The following is an 18,622-nucleotide window of genomic DNA, read 5'->3' on the forward strand; positions in this document are numbered from 1 at the left end:
CTCACCCCACGCCCCCTTAGGTCTCTCCTGACCCAGTAACTAAGCATCTTCTGAATCAGAAATAGTTTACTCATTTATTTGTCACCTGTGACCACTACCAGAATGTTGCCTCTTTGAGGCCTGGGATTTTATCTGTTCCTGCAGTGGCCCCAGAACCCAGAAAAGTGCTTGGTACCAGAACAGTGGGCACTCAGTCAGTACATGAGGAATGAATGTAAATTAGCATATCATTGTGGGTTTAATAGCCCTCCCGCACCCCAATTCACCTCTGCTTGGAACCTCAGAATGTGGCCTTATTGGGAAATAAAGGTCTTTGCAGATATGATTAAGGTGAGGATGGAGATGAGTTCATACTGGATTAGGGTGGGCCCTAAATACAATGAGAGGGTCCTGCCAAGAGACGAACAATAGCACAGCCGCCTGAGGAGACGGTCACGTGAGACAGAGATTGCAGAGCTGCAGCTCCGAGCCTGGGCCGTCTGGGCCATCAGATGCTAGGAAGGTCCTTCCCCCAGAGGCTTCGGAGGGGGCGACTTCAGACCTCCAGCCTCCAGCATTAGAGAAAGTCAGCTTCTATTATTCTAAGCCACCCAGTTTGCGGTGATTTGTGATGGCAGCCCTGGGAAACTGACATACACGTCAATGATGCCAGCAGGTCTCAAGGCCAGGAGGCTGCTGGGGTCCGGGTGCCTGGTGTCCCTCTCAGTTCCCTTTGACCAGGAACTCTCCTGAGCCACTTCCTCAGGATGTGCTGCACACGTGTGGGGCAGGCCGACTGCAACTGAGGCTTTTGGGGGAGCAGGGGCCCCACAACTGACCAGCTGTAGGTCTTGCTAGGAGCCTGTGAGGGGACAGGGCTTCCAACAGGGACTCGAAGGTGGTGTGCACCCTCCTTTCCAGGGGAGGGAACAGGCAGGCCTGAGTGGGGCTGGGTCCACACCCTGTCAGGCTCCAGCGCCCTCAGGCCCTGCCCGTCTACCAGTCCAGGGAGAGTACTGACCTGCCCAGAGATTAGAGCGTAAACTGAGGCAAGGAGGTCAGACCCAGTGCTCTGGGGCCAACATGGCAGCATTTCCAGTGCCTGTACCTCTGCCCACGTGCGGGGAGGTTGAGGCGGCCACTGCAGTGAACAGGTGCCATTGCCTCAGAGCTGACGCAGCAGTTTGCAATAGGAATCTACTAACGGTGCTCCAAGCCGTCCCCACCTGCCCTCCATGGCAAGGAAGAGCATTCGAGAGAGCAGAGGCTGATGCCCAGTTCCTCCCAGAACTCAAGTCTAATGGCACCTGGGACTTGGCCCAGAGCCTCTGTCAGCCATATGTTTCCCCAAGGCCTGGCCAGGGTAGGTGGCCAGGGTGGGGGGCCGGGGGGGAGGGGAGTCAGGCATCGGGCACTAGCCATACCTCTGCTGTGTCTCCAATGGCATAGATATGGGGGACGGAGGTGGCTTCCTGGGCATCAACCAGGATCTTCTGACTCTCAGGATTGGTGTTCACTCCAGCCTTCTCCAAATTCAGATTTCTGGTTTCTGGAACTCGCCCTGAAGGAAAGAAAGAGCAGTTTATTTATTGCAGTTTTCTTTAGCAGTTCTGACCAAGATCCCTTGGTTTATTTGAAACACTTTACCTACTTCAGAATTGGTAAAACATCAAACACAAACATTGTCAGGGATTCCTGGCCCCACAGGCTTCAAACACACACACACACACACACACACACACACACACACACACCTCTTCCATTTGCACAAAGAATCAATGGAAGGATGAGGCAGGACCAGCAGAAACAGTGGGCCTCAGAAAGGGAGGAAGCAGGGGGAAGGGACAGAGACAGGAATAGGATTTCTCTAAACACATCCTGTGATACAATTTTGTTTTCTTAATCGTATATATGATTACATATTTAAAAATAAATTTAAATTTAAAATGGGGAAAAAAATCCCTATGACTTATAAATAACCCGAAACCAAGGGGCCTGAGTGTGTATGAAGCTGGTAACAGCAATAGAAAGATGCTTTGTTCAAAAACTGAAGGAACCAACATTTTAACTGAATATCCGCAGAGGGTTATGTCCTAACAATAAGTAAATCTGCAAACAGCTCTGGGGTGTTGCAGAGAACAGTTAAAACCTCGTAATGTTAAATTTGAAATTCATTATTTTTTTTAAATATAAAGTTCCTGGTTCTCACCACAGAAAGGTCTAGAAGCAGTGAGGACCCAAGGGCGATATGCATCGCCCCTCCGCCATGAAGGGGCCGGGATCGGGGCGCAGCCCAGTCCAGGCCTGGGTGCCCTGGACATGGCAGAGCAGCCACAGACACGATGTGACAGGGCCATGCAGCTGGTAGAGACATCACGTCCCCCGGGAAGACACGGACTGTGTACACCCAGGCCCCTCACAGAAGCTGGGGCTCCTGTCCTGCACGTGCATTTTCCACTCAGGTCTCTTTGGAGCCCATCTGTGGGCCTCAGGTGAGCTGACGGCCTTAAGTCCCCATATGGCCCTTCCCGGGGTGGACTGACCCCCTTCCACTCTCTGTGACCCCTGGGCTCCCCATGCTCCTCCTGACGGGTCAGACTGGGCAAGGACAGCACTTCATAGGGATTTTATGCTCCTATCCTGCCATCAGACTGTTTGAGTGGGTAAGCTGTGGCCTTGCATCCCAGGTGCCACAGGGAGGGGAGCCAGCCCTGAGCAAGCAGCGAGAATGCACAAACCCACACGCTGCCCAGGGCCTCAGGACAGGCCCCTCGGCCGCTCTAGGGGGCTAGAAGGCGGTTCTTGCGGCGGCTCCATGCTGCAGACCTCAGCTCCCCGACTTCTGTGTGTCATGACCTGCCCAGCAGACAGCCCCAGCTTTGAGAGAAGACCTGCGCCAAGGGGCAAAGCACACCACGCCCACCCCTGGTGCAGTCAGCTTGGTTAATCCTGCTCTTGGGTGCAGAGCCAGGAGGGGCAGGGACAGTGGTCCCGGGGTGCTGGCGCAGTGCCTCCCTGCCAGGCTCCACATGCTACAGCCTGGGCGTCATCACAGCGGAGCTGTCAGCCCGGATCCTTTTTCCCTCATCTAGTCGATGTGGCCTCACTGAGCAGCAAGTGGCAAAGGCAGCTCTTCCTGCCCGACCCTTGGAGGGTAGTGGGCAGCTCATGGCCCCCAGAGGCTCAGGGTGATCCCCTAATGACAAAAATTAATGATTTCTAAGGCATAGTTCCCACAACTTGCAGTGGCTCAGACACACAAGAGGTCGGGTAGCGGGTGGTGCCAATCTGAACATCTGGAGGACCAAGCCGTGTGAAAGGGAAACCTCGTCTCCAGCTGCTCTCTTGAAGCGGGAAGTCAAAACAGAGACTTGGCTAAGCCGCGCTTCTCAAGTTCACGGGGAGCCGGCTCCAGCCTCTTCACTCCGCTTGGCCACAGGAATCGGGTGCCAGGCAGGCTGGCACCCATCACCAATCAGGCCAGACATAGGCAACAAGAGGCTCCGAGGTCCCTGCCTTCTGACGGCACTAGAGTGGTATGAACGGAGACCCGTGAGAATGCAGAGCGGGACATGCCACCGCAGCCAGTGTCCTGCCCTGGACAAGATGGCCTGGGGGGGCCAGGCCTGACTCCCGGGTAAGGGAGATTGGTCTTTTGGAACCAGCGGGCACCCAGGAGCCCTCGTGCATTTGGGAAGGGACTGGAACATGCTGTGCCTCAGTGAGGAAGGAGCTGGGCCCCATGGGCAGAACTGGAGGGGGTTGGCTGGGTGGGCCAAGGGTCCCTGCAGGCAGAGAGCTCCTAGCTCAGCCCGCTGGTTCTTCCCCAGGCCCCCAGTTCTGCGGAACACAGCACTCGGCAGCTCACCATGCCCACCGCTTCCTGCGGATTGCTGGGGGCTGGGGTAAGCCGGTGCCCCAGACCCACTTGCTCTGATGCTGACCACGCTGTACCCGAACTCTCTCCTGCACTGTTGTCTGGCCAGTCACAGGAGACCAAGAGCATTTCCTCACATACCTCGTGGTAACCATGGTAACTACACACCTTGCAGATGCCAGCAAACCACATCTGAGGTCCTGAAGAAAATACAATATCCCCCCTATTCACGGACGTGATACATTCCAACACCCCCAGTGGATGCTTGAAACCGTGGATTGTACTGAAACTTACACTTTTTCTTCTTATACATCAGCACTTTTCAACCTTTTTCATCTCATGGCGCACATAAACTAATGACTAAAATTCTGTGGCACACCAAAAAATCTCTTTTTTGCCAATCTGACCAAAAAATAGGTATAATTTTGATTCACTCACACTGGACGGCTATTGTTATATTGACTGTTGTCGTTTTTTCGTTTGACAATCTAAGGGAAAACACGTCAGAGCCCCTGGCTAGTCAGGTATTGCATGTTTTAGAAATTCTTGCGGCACACCGGTTGAAAGTCGCTGTTATACATGCATGCCTTTTCACTTAAAGGAAGCACTTTATGGCTTCTCGTTGGCATATTCTAACCGTCAGTGTTACCACTCTTCTGCTTTGGGGCCGTTACTAAGTAAAATAAGGGTTATTTGAATGCAAGCACTGTAATACCTCGGCAGTTGATCTGATAGCAGAGATGGCTACTAAGTGACTAATGGGGGGAGGCAGATACAGCGTGGACCCTGGACAAAGGGATGATTTGCGTCCCAGGATGGAGTGAGTCATGCAAGATTTCATCCCTCTACTCAGAACAGCATGCAATTTAAAACGTATGCACTGTTTATTTCTGGAATCTTCACTTAATATTTTTGGACTTCAGTTAACTGTGGGTAACTAAAATAGCAGAAGGTAAAACCATGCCTAACAGGGGACTACTATATAGATAAGTTTAAAAGTAGCAAATTTGTTGCTTAGTAACAAATTTATGAATAACAAATGCATGAATCAGGTTGCCTCTATTGTCCATTTTGAAGCCAGAATTTTTAGGATCCCCGGAGGCCCAGAGGTGGGAGAATGGGTGCCATGGTGGAACCCAGCGGCTGGCCACACAAGCAGGGTAGCTCTACCACATGGACAATGCCCAGCCGCGGCCCAGGCTGTACATAAATGGCACAAAGCAAGATGCAGGCAAGTCATCTCCTTGACCATTTTCCTTTTATCTTATGCAAAAATAAAGGTACTACTCTGGCCGGTATGGCTGTTAGTTGGTTGGAGCATTGTCCCGTAAACCAAAAAGTTGCAAGTTTGATCCCTGGTTCGGCTATGTATGGGAAGGCAATTGATTGATGTTTCTTTCTCACATCAATGTTTCTCTCTCTCCCTTCCCCTCTCTTTAAAATCAATAAGCATGTCCTCTGGTGAAGATTAAAAAAATATATAAAGATACTACTCCTCAAAGGATTTGGGGGAAGAGGGGAGCCCCCACCGTGCCCCAGGCTGCATCACCCTGCATGTCACACACAATACACCCCCCCAATACCCCTGCTCCGCCCCGTACAGAATCTCTCCCCCTTCAGCCTGGGCTCTTGGCACCAGCTTGGGTCCAAGTTTCGCTGAATGGCTCCCCTGGTGGGACTCCTGGAGGCTCCCGAGTCTCTGCTCCCTGGACACCACGGGGCTGGAGATGGCGATCTGTCCACATGTCAGTTGAGATCCTTGGGGCAGGTCCTCAGAAGAGGGCCACGGGCCAGGTGGGGTGCGGCGTCTGCCATGGCTCCTTCTCGGGCTCTGCTCCTTCCCAAAGGGGGGGTTGAGGGCTCAGCGCTCTCAGTGCTGGTCTTTACTAGCAAACTTATTTTTTGGCCTCGCATTTACTCTATTTCCTCTTGCAAATTGTCAGTTCCTGCCTTTTCTCATTCACTTACAGACATTTTCATGACTTTCTTGCCTTGTAAGAGCTTCTTAGGGAATACACGTATGATACTCTGCCGTGTAACAGCAAACAATGAGAACATTAAAATTCCAGGTACAAACAGATGTTCTCTCTTCCTCCTCAGAGGCCACAACCATCTGCATAAATATTTGAATGGGCCCCACACCGCTCTGCCCTCACCAGGCCCAGCCTTGCCCATTGGCTAGTCCCTCTGGAGGACCATGTGACCCGTGGTGTCTCTGAGGTGAAACAGTCCCTCCTTCCCAGCACCCACCACCCAGAGCCCCAAAGTGGTGGCAGAATCAGCATTCAGCCCAGATGTTCTTGGTACAACCGGACTGGGCCAGCCCTCCTCTGATGCCACAGCTGCTGCTGCTCACTGGCCACAACACCACGCAGCCGCTGGAGAAGCCAAGTCTGAGAACCCCAAGAACCGCTGGTCAATTACTACTTGCTCTGCCGGGCACTGGGGCGCAGATAACCGGGGACAGGCAGCTTCACGTGCCTCTTCCATCCATTACGGGAAGACGGGCATTCCCCCCGATTTCACGCCTGCCTGGAGCACATGTTCTGACGAGTGAAGGGCAATCCGTGTAACGAGGTAAGATTTAAGTGCCAGCAGGGGTATGACAGGGCGAGTGAGGGCTGTGATCAGAGAGATGCAGCAAGGATTTGCAGGAAGCAGCTGGAGGCTCAGTGCCGGGAGCTCGGAGTCTAGGCGGCTGGACAGGCAGCGTGGGCGAGGGCCCAGAAGCAGCTTCACACATAGGCTCATTGACGGCCCTCACAAGCGACCCTCCTGAGGTGCACGTGGACCCCCAGAGCTGGCCACTGCCCCCTGGTCAGGCCTGTGCAGCACCTCGAACCAGGCACAAATGGGAACTCACACCTTCGGAATCTCTAGTTGGATTTTCGGAGCTTTAGTTTTCAAAAATGCATTATATATGTTTTGTCCTCCTTCAGACTTAAGGGGAAATGATAAAAACAGCAAAGGGCTTCCTTTATTTTCTCAAATGGCCCTTCTCAGTGAGTCCCAGGCGCATCCACAGCTGCAAGCCCGCCAGGGAAGAGAGCTGCTATCCTGCTGGCCTCGGCATCCCAGGCAGGGCTCCATGTTTGTTGAATGAATGAGTGAGGCCCTGGGCCTCAGTGTGACCTGAGGTGGGCTGCTTGCTGGGACCACCAGCATCCACCAGGGGCTCCTAGGCCATCATGAGGGAGCCTCTTACCTGGAAGGCTCCTTGGACAAGCGGGGCGAGCTTGCCCCTTGGGGCGCACATGTCTGTTGGCCAGAGTCCAACTGGAAGACCATGTGTGGGTCTTTCCTGACTAAGCCTGTATGCCAGCACGGGCATCGCATAAAAAAGCCACGCTGGCCCTGCAGTCAGCCATGGACTCAGTGCAATCTCCAGCTCGGTCCCAGCTACAGCCGGGTCCAAGGGACCCCCGGAAGGAACGTGCTCCCTGGCAGGCGGCAATTATAGTTGTAACAGTTAGAGATGTAATTCTCCCGCTGTTGGCTGCTCCGAGTGGCACTTGCAGAGTTGAGACTGTGCACATGAATGTGGTGCCCATTTATCTCTAGGAGAACTTTCACTAAGGTGTGTTTTTTTTCTTTCCTTTTTTCCTAATTGGTTTCTGCTAAGTTCTAACCATAAATCCTGGATTTGACTTGGTTAAGAGACCCCATCTGATCCCTGTGTGCACCGTCGCTGGCTGGCTCTGGTGGCTGTGGGGGGCACGGTGACCCTGGACACAAGGAGCTGGCTTGCAGACCTGGCACAGCTCTCCATCCTGGCTGGTGGCTCATCCCAAGCAGAGGGCATGAGGCCAGTCTGGGAGCACAGGGCACTGTTTTCCCGCTGCCCCTCTCCTGGCTTCTGCCACTGCAAGCTGGGGCAGAGGGAAATGAAGGTCACAGCCGATGGCGCTGCTTCAGGAGCGGTGGTGGCTGCCGGCCACACGGTGTGGTAGGGAAGCCTGTGGCCACTCCCCTGGGCCTATGAAAGTGCCGATAGGCACGCGCTCCATAAATGTCTTCTTTTCCTCCAAAAACAAAGCACAGACACAGCAGATTTGGGTCTCTCTTGATGTCAGTAATTATAAACTTGACATGTGCACTGACCTAAAAAGGCATTAGAATATCAGAAGAAGAGTAGTTCATTCCTTAAGGCCAGCGGCTCCACCTTGAGAGAGGGAAGCGGGGGGGGGGGGGGGGGGGCACTGGGTGAATCGAGGTATCTGCCACAGAGCAGTCTTCTGTGTGTGACCTGTCACAGCCAGGCCACCGCAGAGTCCCCTCTGGGAAGGAGACAGCCACACGTGTGCTTTCCTGTAGCCGTAGCAAGATGTGGTCCCAGAGAACAGGCCTGGTGGCCTTGGACCCGAGCCTCTCCAATCCAGGTTGCATCCCTGGTCAGCCTACAAGCTCCTCCCCAACATCTATGACCTTGAGGAGCCGGAGCCCTGGACTGACTCGGAGCACTCCCACCCATGAATCCCCAGCCCTGGGGCTCAGTTCTGTTGTGCCTCCTGCCCCCTCTCCTGCTGCCTGGCACCGTGGGGGAAATTCCTCAGGGACTTTGGGAGCCGTGTGGGTGGTGTGGCAGCGCCATCCGATGAGCACAGGTGAGCACGGACGGCTACCATGTGCCCGGGAACACGATCCCGGGGGCAGAGGGAGAAGAGCTCCAGGCCGAAGTCCACCCTGGACAGATGTGCCCCCTCCCTGGGCGTGGTGGGCCCCCATCATGGCTCCCTGGCACCTCCTGTGCCCCTGGCCGGGGTCCAGTACACATGCTGTGTGGGTGGCTCGTGGTGGGCGCCTCAATGTGATGGAAGTGGGAGCGCTGGGCCCCCAGTGCCTCAGCGCCAGGGCCTGCTGGCTCCTTTTACGGCCCCTTAGCGGCTCAGAGTGACCTAAGGCGGACAACCACAGCTCTTCTGCTGGGACGGAGCCTGAGAAAAGGAAATGGCTTCAGGGCTGATTCCCCAGGTCCCACCCAGGAGACCCTGGGGGCTCCCGAGGCAGGTCTGGAACAGCCCTCCCGGCACTGTGGGCGCTGAGAACACGGCCATCTGGCTCTTCCAACAGTGAGCAGAATGCCCAGGGCCCGGGATGGATGCGCCAAAGCCTTCATCCTTCCCTCGAGTGAAGGACAGCATCTTCCCCAGAGGCTGGAGATGCTGAGGGGCAGGGGTTTCGGCTTGTGACTTTCCAGGCTGCGGTCCAAACCCCTTGCGTCCGCACTTTGAAACAAAACCCAAGCTAAACTAAAGCTGACCACCAACCTAGAAGCACTGACGCTCGAAGTGTCCACTCCTGACAACTCGTCCTGCTCCTGCTCCCCCAGACAGCGGGGATTCAGGCCACAACTGGTTAACTGTGCAGGGCGAATTCGAGCCGGCAGCACAGGCTGACTGTCTTCACTCAGCACTGTAATCGGCACATCTGCAGACAGGAAATCCTCCTCGCTGCAAGTTCCCAGTCTATTATCTGAGACACCTGGTGTGGGTGGGTGATTCAGAGACAAACAATGAGAGGGCCCCCTGCACAGCAATTAACTGCTTTAACTGCTAATGTGTTTAATCCACCACGTGGAGATCAAGGCTGCGCGGAGGAAGAGGCTCAGAGTCCTCCTTGGCTTCCAGACTGCAGGGCTGACTTCGCCATCCCTGCATGCACTGTCCTCGCCAGCTGTGGCCCAGGCATCAGGCACATGGGCATCCGGGCTAGGCCGGCACTCAGCCCCACTGGAGCTCCTGGCAGCCCTCTGCGTGTGTCCATGGGGCATGAGGGGCATCCTTCCCTTTTCTGTTTTTAACTGATGTCAAAGCCCAGCTCACTGCTGGGGCGGGATGTCCGGTCCAAGAGCTCTGTTGCACCAGCTGTGTGGCCCCCAGGGCGTTTTATTTTAACCTCCTGGATCGGATCATCCTTTATTGCGAGTAGAAATAGAGCTTTGGTTAAAGGCTTACAGGAGTAAACCGGCAGAAAACATTCCCAGTCGTTCAACTGGGAAGTAGCTCCTGATGTTTACAAAACCTGGCCCAGGAGCGAGCAGCAAAGTCAGCACATGCCCGTGCAGCCCCAGAAGGCGTGCCAGAAACCGCCGCCTCCGCAGCGCCGCCTGGGGAAGCAAGGTCAAAGGCCAAGGGCTGTGAAAAGCTTACACCCCCAGCATCAATCACGCCGGGCAGACTGTCTGGGGATGCTCTTTTTGAAAACACAAAAAATAAAATGAGCTCCTGATGGGGGAGGGCAGGCATGCATGTTGGGGGGCCTAGCTTGTCATCCACCAGGCCCCGTCTGGGAGCTGGGCGACCCTAAAGCTTTCCGAGGGCACAGACCCTTGCCCTCTGAGCTGCTGCCATCAGCATGGCCTCAGCAGGTAGTGCTGGGTACAGGCTTGCGCCTCGGTGCAAAGGTGGAGGCCAGGGAGGTGGGGGCACAGAGACGTCAGAAGACGCAGGGCTACTGCTGGGGTACAAATGGGAGAGAGAAACATGCGCCTCCGAGTTTAGAGCGGAGTTTAAGATATTAAAGGTCAATTTACATTTCTGGGTCTGAACAGTTAAACAATCTTTCAGTGTTCATCAGCATAAACCTACTTAAAGTTTACTTTTACAATTGGATCAAGAATATTTCCTTTGGTAATTTACTGAAGTTTGATGAAGAGGCACTAAATTCGCTCTGGGGCATTTCCGATGCTTTTCCTTGTTCCTCAGATCTGCTCATGTTGACCACCAAAGTGAAGAGCTGACTCCTCTGGAGTTCAGCTCCCCTTGTGATTCCCGATCACTCTGAGCAAGTCGGAGAACAGGCTTTTCAGAAATCCCCTCTGTGATGCAAACCTGCTCCTGCCAGGAGCCCCACCTCAAGGTGCACAGGAACCGAGCCACCAGGTCTTAGCCAGCACCGGCCGGACGCCCTCTGAGCGCTCGGTACCCACGCGCTTCATGGGCATGAGCCCGATGACAATCCTGTTAGCCACATGGATTTCCAGCCCACGTTCACCGAAGAGGACAACTGACCAGGCGGAGAAAACACCTCACACTGAAAACATCAAGGGTGAGCAAGACCCCGATTTAACATGCAAGTTGGCGGGTGATGAGGAAAACAGCTCTAACCCCAGATGCCACAGCAAGAGCGTCCCAGCAGAGACCAGCTCCCGAGGGCATGGTGTCTGGGCCCCTTGTTCTCCCTACCCAGCTCCAGGCCTTTCCTCAAAGCCCATTCCCCTCCTGAGTCCAGCCCAGGTCCAGGCCCTGGGCAAGGATCTTCCCCCACCACACCCACACTCTGAACCCTCCTCCTCAGGGGTGGCCTAGGAGTGCAGGGAGGGCCCCCCTGGGAGGGAGTGTGTCTGGCAAGGTGGGCAATGGGCGAGTTCTGAGCAGCCACACTTGCCCAGCCTTTGCCCTACCAACAGCTGCCCCGAGGCCTCTCAGAGCACTGGAGGATGAGAACAGCCCATGCCTGGCCGGAAAAGGCCTCAGGTCTCTGTCCTGTCACTGGATGCTGTCTTTGGAAATCTGCAGTGTGACTTCTGGAAAGGCCGGTATAATGGCCCCCCCGTAGCATGTGATGACCTACAGAGCGTCCAGCAACCCACTGGGAAGTTTATCAGGAGCAATCCTGCAAGTCTTTACGACGGCCCAAGAGGTGCATTGTAGTGCCAACCCACCTAAGAGCCAGAGGGTGAGGGAGCCCCTGGAGGCAGTGGGAGGGGGAAGCGGTGCCACGCTCTCCACGTGTGTGCACTCTTGCACGCGCACGCGTGGCTCACACACCTTACCTATGGCCCACAGGACGGTGTTGAAGGTGTCCATGGCCTCCCTGCCAGAGGCGACGTCCTTCCAGGTGACCTGAAGCTGGTTGTCCGGGAGCCTCTTCACTCTCAAGGGGATGCAGCCCTTCAGAAACCTGGTTCCGTGAGAAGCCATGTAGTCCGTGACCAAGGTTGACATTTGCTGCAAAGCCCAAAGGAAAATGCTATGAGGACCAGGTGGCAGTGAAAATGTCACTACTGATGACTGAGCAGGAAGGGAGGACCTAGCCGCCTGCCTCCTTGCAAAGGCCCTGAGGTGGGGGTAAGAGGGGTCTCTTCCAAAGAGAGGGTTCAGGGCCCCCTTCTTCTACGTGGCCCCATGCAGACCACCCCCACCTCCGGGCCCCCTTGTTCTCTGTGGAACTGAAAGAAGAGCCAGGAGACCATCGGGCACCCCCTTCCCCAGCCCCCAGCTCTAAACCAGAGACCCCTGAGCCATTCAGTTAGGATGCACTTGACCTCTGGGCTCTGTAGATGCTAATGAACTGTCTCCACTGAAAGTAATGGCAGAGAAGCACCCTTTTCTCCTGGGGGCTCCCCACCCTCCCTCATGGAGCAGGGAGCTGGGACAGTAGGTGGGCCCCTCAGTTCCCCACCAAGAAACGCAGGGGTAGTGGGTGTTGCTGGGGGGCGAGTCATCTATAGAGAGGGCTCCTTGCTCCCAGCCCGCGCTCCCAGGCTGCGGATGGGGATCCTAGTTCCGGAGCCACCGTGGGACTTGTCACCAAGGCGCAGTCAGCCACAGCTTCATTCTTCAGGAGAAAGTAAGTCAATTTAAATGCTCTGCTGTCCGCTCAGATGCACCAGCTCACTTAGGGACGCGGACACCAGGAGAAGGCCTGCCTCTCTGGGATTGTCGCACCCGTCACAGGAGCAGGCAAGGGGGCTGCCTGCCCTTCCTGGAGCCCTCGGGACTCCTGGTCGCCTGGACATCCCTGTCGCAGTCTGAGGGGAATTGCCGGCCCCCTTGAGCTAAGTGCAGGTCCACTGTCCCCAGGCCTGCCATTGGGGCTGCATGAAGAGCTCTGACGGACTCTTCTTGCTGAAGCACGGCCTTGGCCGCCTGGCCTTGCCATTGTCCTTCCCCCGGGGCACACCTGGAGCCTGCTCCCTCCCCTCCCGGCCCTCCCTGGGTGATCCCATTGCCTCCAAGTGGGACTGTGCCCAGGCATCAGACCGCCTCCCCTGCTGTGCTGCCTCCTGCTCAGCTTCGCTCACTCCAGGCCCTCGGGAGGCCTGATCCAGCCTCTCCTCCTTCCCTCCATTGGCCCCTCTCTGGGAACTGCTCCCCTTCCCACTGTCTCCAGCTTCTGTCTCCGTTCAGTGCCAAGGCCAGCCCTGCCGCAGCCCTGATCCCGCAGTCCCCTCTGCCTCTCCTGCCTCATTTCTGCTGCCTCCTCCGTGTGGCCTCCTCGTGGCTCCTGTCTGCTGCCTGGTACATTCTCCCCACGGCCCGGGGCTCAGAGGCCTGTCCCCACAGCAGGCACTCGGGGCCTCTGCGCACATGGAGGGCCCTCCATGGCAGGCAAGTCTCTGCACCACCGGGCAGGACAGGCCCAGGAGCGGAGGGTGGACCGAGGGCCAGTGGGACTGTGTGATGAGGGGCTGTCTATCTTCTTTGGGGAGGCACGGGGGGTTTGCCATCCTAACAACCCCACGCTTGGATTTTAACAGGTGACCTTTCCTTGGAGAGTTTTTAGTTAAAAACATTCAACACGCTGTTCACATGGGTGCATCTGCCATCGGCATGGGTGTCTGCGTCCCAGACCCTCGTGAGGACAACCTGCACAGGTGAGATGGCCCTCTGGCTCCTGCCACACAGCGGTCAGGAGTGGGCACACAGGCTCACTGTGCATTCAGCTGGCACTGCCCCTGTACAAGGCATGTGAGCGATGAGGCCTCAGAGGCCATACTGATGCTCCGAGTGCTCAGGGTGGACTGCCCACGGCCGGGGAACCGAGTGCTCGTCAGGGCTCGCGGGTCCCGTCTTTCAGTCTATGGCAGGTGGCCAGGAGCTGCTATCTTGCGAAGTGGCCGCCCAGGGCCTCGCCAGTCTGCCACCTGCTTCCTTGCCTGGTGCTTCCCTTGCTGAGGGGGCACCCCCATCAGACCCCAGCAAGGAGGCGGGGCTAGCACCTCTGCTGACATACACCTGCTGATGGAACAGCCGAGGTCTGCGAGGCTGGCCCGGCACGCCCAGAGCTGCCACGCGCTCTACATGACATCCCTGCTTCTGCCCTGGCAGGTGTTTTATGTTTTATGAACAACCTCCTCATTCAACTCAAGGGCCACACACTTGAGAGGCTCCCAGCCCACACCTGCGCCTGCCTGGGCTGAGGCCACAGGCTGGTGGGAGCAGACCACAGGGTGGGAGCTGGGCCTGGGCTGTACCTGGTCAAAGCCCCGCAGAGGGATGCTGCGCATCATGACGGTGGTGTCCAGTCCCAGGCCGGTGAGGAAGCCGGCGCACTCCAGGGCCACATCTGCCAGAGACAAGCTAAGGAGTGCTCGCTAGCCATCATGACATCGGGAGCCACGTGGCAAGATCCCCAGGGACCGACACCACAGCCCACTTCCCAGCCGGCCCAAAGGAGTCTCCCAACGCCAGCCGCAGAGCACCCCTCCCCCATCTCTCAAATGTGGGGGACAAGGGAGGGGCTCCCTCCAGCACCTACGGGCCGGGTGGCTTCTGCCTCCACGGGGCATCTGTCCAGACTCCCCGGAGTTTCATCTCAGCCTTTAGGATGAGGCCCACTCTGTGGGGTCCAAGTGGTGATGGAGAGGAAACGCCCCGTCCATGAAAGACACAAGGCAGCAGCTTCTGGCCTGTGTTCTCGGCTGGCAGCCCCAGCACTTTCATCTCCCGGAATGACCCCCTTCCTGACCCCAGGGCCTCCTGTGGCTCCTCTCCTGACCCCCCTGGTCTGCTGCTCCCTCTAAAGGAACGGACCTGAGAGAGTGGGGCTGCTCTCCAGGGAGGATCACCTGCCTCACGGCTGCGCCCAGCTGGCCCAGCTGCCTCAGCCGCTCAGTGTGTGGCTCAGGAACAGCCTCCGGAAGCCCTAGACTCAAAGGTCAGCCTAAAATTGTCCCCTGAGCACAGGTCATCCACCCTGAGTGGCCCTGTAAGTGCCTGCTTCCAGGCAGCGGAGTGTACTCCCGGGCAGAGGGAGAACGGTGGGAGGGCTCTGGGCACGGAGCTTCCCCCCTCGGGACGCAGGTGCGGCCCTTGGTCTCCTGCACGCCGTCAAAGGATACAGCTGGCTCCAACCACCAACCTGTTAGGAATGAACACAGAGAAGAGCAGAAGTGAGTCTCACACGCAGCCCACCGTCACACACAGGCAGCTGCTCCAAGGAGGGGCTGTGCCATGGGGACAGGGCTCTTCAGCCTCCGTGCAAGGCACTCAGTCAGCTGATGTGTGGCTGCGGGCGAGTCAGCTGAGGCCGAGTGTTCAAACAGCTTGTCCCAAGGTACAAAACCCACTTCCCAGAGGCTGCAGGTGGGAAATTCAACATGACAAACAGTGTCATTGGATCAGAAAATTGCCTGGTGGTGAAGGATGTGAGTGGCCAGTGACAAAACAGCACATGTCCCATGAAAGGCCCTGGAAGTGGGACCACATGGCCCCAGGGACCTGTTGGGAAAGCCCAGTTCGAGGAAGCAGAAGGGTTTTCCTTCTTCCTCAGGTTAGCCCTGCCTTGGGGTCTCTCTGGACCTCCTGCAGCCAGGGTGGAAACAAGGACACTTTGCAGAATGGGGAGGGCACCACACAGTGGGTGGGGGCTCCTGGAAAGCATTGTCTGTGGGCAGAACTCTTGACCAGGGAAGGCCAGGCCGGGAGGCTGACACCTGTCTGTCCAGCCCCAGCACACGCCGGCCCAGGGCCTGGAAAGCCAGCGTCTCTGAGCAAGGAGAAGGGTGCCTGGGAGAAGAGGCAGACACAGGACACAGGGACCCAGCAGACTCGTTTAAAGTACCTGCCACAGTAGTATAAACGCTCTCCCGCAGTTCAGCTCCACGCTTGGCATGCATACACATACACACTTGCACGCATGCTCACACATGCACGCGTGCACGGAACCTAACGCAGAATGAAAACTCCCAGCCTGGGAGGCGATGTGTGGGTGGGCTTGTCAGATCACTGCTTCAGCCTTTGAACAAGAGGAGGTGATGTAAGGATGGCTAAGCCTAATGTCAGCTCTAATCCCGCCAGGTACTAATGATATAATTCCATTTCAAGAAGTGGCGGATCCCGGGGAACACTCCTGCAGGTGCCCTGAGAGAAGCAACTGGCACATGGCTTCCTCTCGGAGCTGGAGAGAGCCACGGAGTCACGCCTGGGAGACTGCAGCGAGCTCAGTGCACGGGGAAGCCGAGGGGACTCCTGCAGCCGTGTGGTGTCACCTAGATGTCTATGCATAGGCACGTTTTCAAAATTACAAAAGACCTAACTTTTTTTTTGGACTTGATGTATATGGTGAAAGGTATAAGCTTTTCTGTAAGATATGAAATTACGATACAAACAGATTTTAGCTACCCTGCCCCAAACACAAGAACAAAGCTGAGCCAGAGCATCAATGCTGACCATACAACACAGCGAGTGCACTTTGCCCCGCTTCCAGTGGCAGCAGTGGCGTGTGCTGACCGCCAGGGCAACCCCTCTGTCCTCCAAATGGCCTGCCCTGCTCATCTCCGAGCCTTCCTGTCTCTGTAAAAGTGGGCCGTCCTGCGGAGTGGACTGTCCACAGCCTGTGGCCTACAGGACAGCTCCAGGCCCTCATGCCACATTGTATACAACACAGCCACGTGGTCTCCTGATCTGGGCAAACACATTATGTTTCTGCAGCCCCCACATTCCTCCCTACCCTCCTGCACTAAAGATGAGGGGTTGGATGGAGAGATAGGGCAGGCAGGCGCTGACTCCCAGCTCCTCCCACAGACACCCTTCAGTGCACTGGGCCTCCCACTCCCACCTCAAAGTCACAGTGCCCCCAACCCCAGGGCCACCAGCTCTGAGTCGCCAACAGGGGGCATATTTGGGAGGAGGCAGGAGCCAGGCAGGCCTTTCCGAAGGGGTTGTCCTTGACCAAATGTGTGCAGCTGAAATCCCACAAACAAAAGCAGGCCTCCCACATGTGCCGAGGGTGGCTCTGGGCCTCTTCCTGCTTTCACAAGGCAGGATTATCAACCATCTTGGTTCTCACTCCACCCGGCATCCCAATTTATCAAATAATGCTTATTCTTTGAAGAATGAAGGATCCGAGAACTCGGCCAGGGAACCCCTTCGAATGGACTCAAGTAAGAACGAGATGGAGCAAAAGTGGAGCCTCCAGGTCATGAGTGGGGAGAGTGCCAGGGGAGGCAGGGGGCCATCTCGTTTTTATTGGTAAGTTTGAAACTGCAGACCAGCTTCCACTGGCCACGGAGGACATGCTCGGCCTGGATAGGGGCCTGAAGATGATGGGGCTGAGCCTGGGTGCTGCGTCACAGTGACCAACGCTGGCCTGGCTGGCCAGGGGAGGACAGCAGTGCCAACAGAAGAAGTCGGGGGCCAGCTTGTTGCACCTGGGGGAGGGAGGAGTAAGCTTCTGAGGGCTGGAAACTTGCCTATCTCTGCATTAGGAGGCCCAGGACTGGGCCATCAGCCCACGCCGGAAGTCACCACCTGTCCTTGGAGGCCCCGATTCCATTTCCCTGTGCTCTGAGCAGTCCTACTCTCTGTGCCTTTCGGTGTGCAAACATTTTACACGAAGGTGTAGCTACAGCGGGATTAGCCTAATCACAGGGCAGGCTTTCTTGTTCAAGATCTGAATGGGGGGAAACAGAAACAAAAGCCTTAATTCAGGCCCGGGAAGCCCTGGCTTAAAGAGCTCTCCACCTGCCTCTCGAGTTTGAAGGCCCCTGCTCTGCTCCCCAAGGGAAATACCCACACAAAGTGAGGGCCTCGCGGCAGGCACCTGGCCCCTTGGCAGTCCTGCCAGCGCAGGAAATGCCAAGCAGGCCCCAGGGAGGCAGCACAGGGGGTGGGGGACCCAAGGCCTCCTCCCCCGTGTGGGCCAGCCCCCTCCCACCATCAGGGCCTGTTGCTGGGCCCACTTCCACCAGGCGCAGATCTCTACATTCTGGCCCCATGACGGATGCCACCTCGGGCGCTGGCCCCACAACTACTGCCACCCTGAGGTGGCGTCTCCCCAGCCCCTGAGGCCTCCACGACTTAGTCCCAGGGACACGCAGGGAGGTGGTCAGCAGTGCTGTACAGCCGGTAGCCAGGTCCAAGCTGCTGGCGCACCTCCCTTTCTGGACGTGAGGATGTCACGCTAAAGGAATATGGAAGTCGGGCAGAAAATGAAAAATGAAGCTGCAGTGAATTTTCCTAAATTAATGGCTGTGGTGCTTCGCAAAATAACATTTACATTCTTCTCTCCTGCTCTTAGGAAGAGAGAAAAGCGGTTACAGTACCTAATCAGCTTCTAACTCAACAAGGGTCACACAAAAGCTCCTGCCATGGCCTCCTCTGACAGGCAGCCCAAGTCACAAACTCCCTGCTTCACGCTCGCTGGGGCCCAAGGACAGAGGTCAGGCTGTGGAGCAGCCGCAGGGCCGCGCACAGTCCGGCTGGCAAGCGAGCTGGGCCATGCGGGACAGGCCGGCCAGCGCCTCCCTCTGCAGACACTCCAGGAGACCTAGGCGGCCGAGTGGCAGTGGGAACACAGGGTCCTGGGTCCCACCTTGACGTGGCAATTCTGCTGCCTGGTGGGTCCCACATGGGAGAAGAGCCGTCCCCGGTGGCTCTGGCCTCATTCAAGTCCGCTTGGCCATTAGAGAAAGTTCTGGCACTGACGTCAGCCGAGAGCTCTCGCTCAGAGCCAGGTCTGCAGAGAGCTGACCTCAAGTCCAGAGCGAGCCCCAGGCAGCAGGGCTGAGCAGCTGGGCCAGGAAGCCCAGGGGGTTGAGTA

General features: G+C 56.6%; 1 protein-coding gene across 2 annotated transcripts in view; it reads right to left on the reverse strand.

Annotated features, from left to right (window-relative positions):
* TXNRD2 (thioredoxin reductase 2) overlaps positions 1–18,622 on the reverse strand; it is a 44,974-nt gene that overhangs the window by 7,845 nt on the left and 18,507 nt on the right. For both annotated transcript variants that reach the window (XM_081113929.1, XM_081113930.1), the window contains exons 9-12: positions 14,922–14,941; positions 14,055–14,146; positions 11,631–11,805; positions 1,404–1,540 (exon numbers count right to left, since the gene is read on the reverse strand). In XM_081113929.1, coding sequence (XP_080970055.1) covers positions 1,404–1,540; positions 11,631–11,805; positions 14,055–14,146; positions 14,922–14,941 — 424 coding nt within the window. The remainder of the gene's footprint in view (positions 1–1,403; positions 1,541–11,630; positions 11,806–14,054; positions 14,147–14,921; positions 14,942–18,622) is intronic.

Source organism: Myotis nattereri (assembly GCF_964212035.1).
Source record: "Myotis nattereri genome assembly, chromosome: 19".
NCBI classification, from domain to species: Eukaryota; Metazoa; Chordata; class Mammalia; order Chiroptera; family Vespertilionidae; genus Myotis; species Myotis nattereri.